Genomic DNA, 7,804 nt, shown 5'->3' with positions numbered 1-7,804 from the left:
GGCTCCAAAAATAGGAGATACCCCCGCAAACCATTAAAGTGCTATTTTATCTACAGTGCTAAAAACAGAGAAAAAAATGTTTTCTTTTACTTGAAATCAAACTCTTAAATGATTATGCATGATTAAACTCATGAATCACCTTTTCACTTTATACCCACAAAATTAAACCAACACCCATCACTGCATTTTCTCCACATTGCAAAAAAAATTCAAATTTTTTGATGTAACATAAAATCTTCAATATAAAGATTCTTTTTATAAGATATAAAAATGAAAACTTTATTCTCGATAATAATCTGAAAAAAAAAAAAAAAACTAATCGCAACAATATGTATTTCTCTCGTCATAATCATTTTTTGATGGTTGTTCAAATTTGCTGAATTTTACGTTCTCTCTTATTTTTTCTATTTTAGAGAATCTGTTAGAGCAAAATTTATTTAAAATTTGTTAGAAAATCTGTTGAAGATGCTTCTATTTTAAAAAACAACAACATGAGCTCCTATAAAAATCTTTAAACATCCAATCTAGTTAACTCAGTTTTAGTAATTACCGACTAATATTCACTACAAAGCCAAATACCATCGAAAAGTATCACTAAAATATCACAAATAAATTTTCCTGTTTGGTAAATAGTATCGTATCAAATTTGGTGATTAAAGGGTCGTATAGTATTAACTAAATGCTGATTGGTAAGAGTTAGTATGTTCATTTAGTTTATCGGGTCATTATTGAACATTAAAATGAATTGTTGGTAAGCGTCTATCACGCGAAGAAATCATCATCATCACTTATCCTATAAGACTCTCGATCATCGTCTTACTTTTTACTAACTAAAATTCTCAGTTTTTATTATTTTCGTCCACTAAAGAAGTGACCAGTGCTTGATAAACGATCCTTAAATACTCACTAAAACAAAAATATTTTGTATTATATTGTTTGGTTGGAGATGGGTTCGTAAGCATCCACATTATTTTGATAAATCAACTAAAAAAATTCAACTTTTAACTAGTATTATGCAACAAGAATCTAAAATAACAGTGTTTGTCCTAGTGGTATTGTAGTCTTTGGTCTCCTAGGAAGTCAGCTGTTCAAACTTCAACAAATGTGAGGAGGATGTGTGAGTTTATTTGTTACATTTATCGTATATAAATATTATATATATATTTTAAAAAAATCTAAAATGTACGACACACTAGTTAATTTAAGGAGGTTATAGTGAAAAATCTCATCCATCTAGGATTTAAATCTAGACCTTGTCAAGGTACTTGTGGTCATGGACATTCACCTGCGATGACTCCAAATCATTTATAATCGCTCAAAGGATTAATCTGTGCGTATAAGTTGACCTGAAAACCCATGGTTACTGTTCCAAAATATCACTTTTCACTTAAAAAATGATTTATGTGCTTTAAATTGTAATTTATTATAGTGAAAAACGCATTGATATTTGTTGGGTTAGGAATAAATGAAATATAAAAAAGTGGATAAAAAAGAGTGGGAAATCCGAAAAAGCTTAATTTATGGTTAGAGAAGGGGATGGCCACAAAATCACATGGCATCACATAAGCAAGAAAGTGATGTATCATTGAATAGTGTCAGTTTTTGCCCTCTTCCTATGTTCCTTTTTAGGAATCCTATTTCTACCAAATTAATTAAATTTGTACAATATTTTGTTTATAACTTGTAAAGATTCATATCCGAATTCGTGTAACTAACTGCAGTTAAACATAATCAAATACAAGATAAACATCTTATTTTAAATATAAAAAATCTAAAATAAAATTAAGATAATAATTGAATTCTAACATGATACTTAATTATCTTTATAAAATCTTATATTATTAAACCAAAAATAAATTATTTCATTATCAAACGGAAATTAAATTATAATAAAAAAATTAAATTATAAAAATTACACAAAAAATGAGAATTTAATTTGATACTAATATTGATATATTGTTTTTCAAATTTTTATTATGTTTTCAAATTTATATTTTTTTTCAAAAATAAAATCATTATCTTTTTTCTTAAAAACACATAAAATCATATTATAACATCGATAAAAACAAAAAATAAAATAAAACATTAAAATTAAGATGTATCTCGTTACAATGCGCGAATACCCTTCTAGTATGATTCAAATTAATTCACCAAGTATTTAATAAAAAAATATTTTTTAACTATCATAATTTAAAACCGAACACATTAATATACTATGATGATTTTTTATTTTTTAAATATAACTATGTATTTAAAAATTGAAAGTTTAAATACAATAAAACAAACTAATTCAAGTACTTGTTAACTCGGTTTTTAGTGTTGCATTATAATGAATTATTCAAATTACATAATGTATTATTATTAAATAAAATTATTCTTGATCAAATTGTTAACCTGAGTATGAATATACACAATGGGTAAATTGTTAATCCGAGTGAACATATCACAAGTAAATGTTTTTGAAGCGTATTGTTAATTTCGTTTTCAGTGATATGAACGGTATGGAGAAAATTATCACGAAATCACCGATGAACATATTTTCATAAGTGTACAATGTTCATTATCTGTTAATAAATGAAAAGGTTGGAACAAGCAAGTGAACTTTTGTGAACATATACGAACATTATTCAAATATTAATGAACATAATCGTATTGTTCATGTATCAATAAACTGTGAAGGTAACATTCATAGTGTTTTTTTACTTTCATAATGTTTTGTTGTGAAGTTTTAAATGTAAAAATGTGGTCTTACGATCTCATGAAAACATACCAGTCTCAAGTGAAGCTAACCATATATACATTTTGATTTTAATATTTTATTTTATTTTTTATCTCAATCGATGTTATAATATGGTCTTATGTGATATTGAAAAAACGATGGTGTTTTTATTTTTAAATAAAATATAAATTTAAAGATATCATAAATTTTTAATAAAATTATATCGATATTAGTATCAAATTAACTATTTAAAATTCCTCATTTTTTGTGTAATTTTTTAATTCAAAATTTTTAATTACAATTTAATTTAAGTTCATTAACGAAGTAATTTATATTTGGTTTACTAATATAATTTTCTCATAAATATAATAGTTAATTATTTTGTTAGAACTCGATAATTATTTTAATTATATTTTAGATTTTTTTTGTATTTTAAAATGATATGTTTAACCTATATTTGATTATGTTTATCTACAGTTAGTTACACGAATTCAAAAATGAAGCTTTAATAAGTTGTACTTATGCATAATTTACTTGTAATCTTGAATTTTAAGTAATATGCATCAATATACAGTACTTCATGCATAAAAAATGATTTTTAAAAGTTTGTGTCAAATGTTTTATGATATAGTATAGATTAAAATGATATGTTTATCTTATATTTGATTATGTTTATCCACAGTTAGTTACACGAATTCAAAAATGGAGTTTTAATAAGTTGTACTTATGCATAATTTACTTGTAATCTTGAATTTTAAGTAATATGCATCAATATACAGTAATTCATACATAAAAAATGGTTTTTAAAAGTTTTTGTCAAATGCTTTATAATATAGTATAGATATATATGAGGTTTACTTTGCAAACCACGTTATTTTTACAAACCGTACAAACCTCATTCAACTAATTACAATTTTTCATTTTGTTCATTTTTTTGTAATTATAAGAGGTTGATTAATCAAATTTTATTGCGAAGGGTATTAATCATGGATTATCATCTTCATTATATTAATTTTAAAGAAATAATGAAACAGTTTTATTAAAATTTTATAAGTATTATATGAAACAATTTCATAACCATATATGAAACTACTTCATCAAAAAAAATATTATATGAAACAATTTCATAAGATCAAACAATTTCATAAGATCAAACAATTTCATGATTTTTTTTTTCGTAAAACTAAACAATAAGGGATCTCAACAATTAGATGCACATTAGGACCAGATGCACAAAATAAATGCTTTTAACAAAAGCAATTCATGGATGAGTTTGAGATTAAATGTGATCAACGGTTCATATTCTCTCACCTTAACTCTCATTCACGATCCTTTGCCTATATATATTATCCTTCTGGAACCCTACTTTTCGATAAGAATCCTAAATTTTATATTTTGTTTTGTCTATATTTAAAATCTGTAAGTTAGAAATGAAGTTAATTTCAATATACTATTTACCATAATAATTTATTTAGAAGTAAAAGTAATTATAAATAAACACCATTTAAATTTGGAAAAATTGCATCAAAATAGAACTAACTTTCACCTGATTCCTATTTTGGGAAACCAACTTTCAAAATCGTCATTTAGGGGTCTCTATCAAACTTTTTGTTTATTTAAGGGTCTAGTTGATCTGTTGAACAAGTAATTTAAGGATCTCTATCAAATTCTTGGTTTGATTTGTCAAATTTGATTTAAACGTTAATATTGATACGAATTGGTTAGATATAAAAATCTTGAATGCGATATTTAATATTTATTTTTTATTGCATCAATTAATTTTTTTTATTAAATTGATTTTTTATTGCATTAGTAAAAAACAATTTTTATTGTGGTAATTTGGATTTTTTTTGAAAAAATCTTCAATTTGATATCTGAATTAAAAAAAAACGAGATCTGAAAGGAAAAATATATTTTATTGCATTAATTTTTGAAAAAAAAAACAATTCTATAATTATTTTGCAAGTTGATTCCTCAAAATAGAAATCAGGTGAAAGTTGGTTCCCCAAAATAGGAATCAGGTGCAAGTTGGTTTCCCAAAATAACGACTTTGAAAGTTAGTTCTCTAAAAAAAATCAGATGAAAGTTGGTTTCATTTTTGTATAATTTTCCCTTTAAATTTTAATAAAGTATTGGTTTTAAATATTGTTCGTGTAAAATAGATGGGTTTCTCCCAAACATCAGGCCACTTCAGCCGATGCTACTGCTGATTGCAAAGCCCAGGCCCACTTGGTATTAAGGTAAATTTATAGATGCAAATTCGTAATTATTTGCCTCCTTTTTCTCTCTCTTTCTCAAAATATTTAATTATTGTGTGTTATCCAGTAAAATAAAATTTAATTATAATATTTAAAAAATATTAAAAATATTATATCATATTTTCATCGTGACGTAAAATTGATTTAATGGGTTTATTTATTATTTATTTATTTATTTATTAACTTGAATATTCAATCCGCTATGCGAGCCGACTAATCCCAGAACAACCAAGCAGATAGACTGGAGTTACCGTATTTGAACCTCCGTGGCCACAAGAGGATTTTTATTCCTCCTTGGATTTTGTATCAACTTGAGTATATATTGTTGTTCACTGAAACAAATGTTTGCTTTCTTATATAGTTTTTTTTATAATAAATACCTATAAATTATTGGATAAAAAATAAATAAAAAAATGAATATTGTAATTTTTATCTGACGTTCGAATCAAAAAATTATCAGATTTGAAAGAAACTCGAGTTAAAAAAAAAGAGGTATCAGATTTGATAATGATACTGTGTAATTACATTGTTTTTTTCTCAAAAACTATCACATATATTTTAAAAATCGGGTTTATAAACATTGTACAAGGCCAAAACTTACTAAATATAGATGATGTGTTATGACACAAACCTTAAACACATGTAAGATGATGTTTAAGAAAACATGTGTAAAGAAATAAAGTCCTGGTAAAACACTATGAATCCGACATCTAAACAATGTTAGAAGCCTCTTGTCTAACCTCTGTGTCGGAATCAGAATCCAAAAACTGAAACAATATTTGTGAGGAAGGAACAGCATTGGCACGACATACAGGACACGTAGAATGAGAATAAAGCCACATATCAATACACGGCACGTGAAAAGAGTGTGAGCATTCTGGTAAAGTCCGTAACTCTTCGCCCTCCTCAAATTCACACAAACAAATCGAACACATGGCATCATCATCACCCCTTTCCCTTCCACTTACTCTTAATCTTGACCCTTTCTGGTGTTTGTGTGATGGGATGAGAAGCACCACTGAGTTCTCCAAACTGTAATCGTTATCTTGATGACGGTTATGCTGGTTCACGTGGTGGGGTGGGGTAGGACGCCACCAGTAATTGAACCAGCCAACGGTGACGAAGTGGTAGACGGCCACCAGGATGGCTACCAATGACACGATCACCAAGAGGGAGATCAATTTGAGTGTCAAAGGGCTGTCTTCCATGATGCATTTAGAAAATTATGTGGAAATTATGGGATAATTTAGAAGGCGGCATATAGAATCTTGATTGTAATTGCGGACAATACAATGAAGCCAATTGTCCCATTTGATGATGTTCATGTTGGGTATCTTTAAATTCGTTGACTTGATCAACTCATCTTCCTAGTATTGTTTTATTGGGAAATAATAAATATTTAAAATTTATTTTAAATTCATATTTAATCCAGATTTTTCCAGTATATATTATATATACATACACCACCATAAATTAATAACAATTTTTTAAAAATATATTATATATTAATATAAAAAAATAAATTAAGTTATGAAAACACTACAAGAAATTACATTACATAAAACTCTTAATCCAAAATCAGTGGAATTGCATTCAAAAATATTGAGATATCTTAGTTAATACACGTCTCTTGCTTCATTGATTTTTAATAACAATGTTGCATCAAAAAATTCCCAGAGACGGTCTCTTCCTTCAACGATTTTTTATGGTGGTTTCATATTAAGGTTCTTAATTTCTCGCTTGCATTTAAAGTTAGTGTTGATGGATCCATTAAATTCTATCAATGAAGTTTACATGAGAGACGTTTTTGAATCTGAAGATCGGTTTATTCACTTAGGCGACAAAGGTTCTTCAATGCAATCGTTGATTGTTACATGATGAAGTTTGCAAGAGTCTTAGAAGACGTTTTGATGAAGTTGATGTTGGCAGTGATGTTGATTCATGTGATTTACCAAATGCATCCATGTAAAGAAATTATAAACACAACCGTAATGCATTTGAATTCATTCCAGATTTCGTACATATTCAGCCCCGTATTCAAATTCACTTCGAAATGAATCTTATACTAATGCATTAAAATTATAATAATGCATTTAGATTCAAAAGTGATTAAATAATGAAACAAGATTCAGTCCATAAACACAATAATGAATTAGATTCATTATTATAAACACAACAATACAATTAGATTCGTTAGTAGAAACACAATGAAACAAGATTTTTGCAATAAGGGTGCAGGCATTGCTCTCATGTTAGGAGAGAAAAGAAGAGAAGAAACCATCACTTGAAAGAATCAATGAAGAAATATATCATCGTTGGGAAAATTTTGATGCAACATTTTAGAAAAAATCGATGAAGCAAGAGACGTGTATTAACTAGGATTTCTCAATATTTTTTTAACGCGATCCCATTAATTCTGGATAATTATTATTAAAAATTTTAAAAAATCAATAATTGTGTTATATTTAGAATTTCTGATATTACTCTTTAACAATTTAAAAAATAAAAAAAATGAAAATATTAAATGGACGGTTTGAATTGGGGTTGCATTGGTTATAATAATTATGCGATTGATTGTATTTGAAATATTATATATATATATATATAAAGAGAGAGAGAGAGAGAGAGAGAGATATGACGTTTCAAATGCAATCTATTACATTTGTATAACCAATGCAACTCAATCAATTGAGATATTTATGAAAATAATGAAAGTTAATTTATTATAATTTGAATATTTATGGAAGACGACTATGACTTATTAATTATGATCAATATTTTATATTATGAAACAATCAAAACTTTTATAAAATCACATATTTATCAA

General features: G+C 26.5%; 1 protein-coding gene across 1 annotated transcript; it reads right to left on the bottom strand.

The window, feature by feature from the left end:
- Window positions 1-5,687: 5,687 nt before the first annotated feature.
- Window positions 5,688-6,185, bottom strand: LOC112523724 (RING-H2 finger protein ATL52-like). The gene has a single exon (XM_025133404.1). It carries the CDS (start codon window positions 6,183-6,185, stop codon window positions 5,688-5,690), a length of 498 nt encoding a protein of 165 aa, XP_024989172.1.
- Window positions 6,186-7,804: the final 1,619 nt, after the last annotated feature.

Source organism: Cynara cardunculus (assembly GCF_001531365.2).
Source record: "Cynara cardunculus var. scolymus isolate 2C chromosome LG 1, CcrdV1, whole genome shotgun sequence".
Classification (NCBI taxonomy): domain Eukaryota; kingdom Viridiplantae; phylum Streptophyta; class Magnoliopsida; order Asterales; family Asteraceae; genus Cynara; species Cynara cardunculus.
The sequence above is the reverse complement of the archived record's forward strand: the minus strand, read 5'-3'. Positions and strand labels throughout refer to the sequence as shown.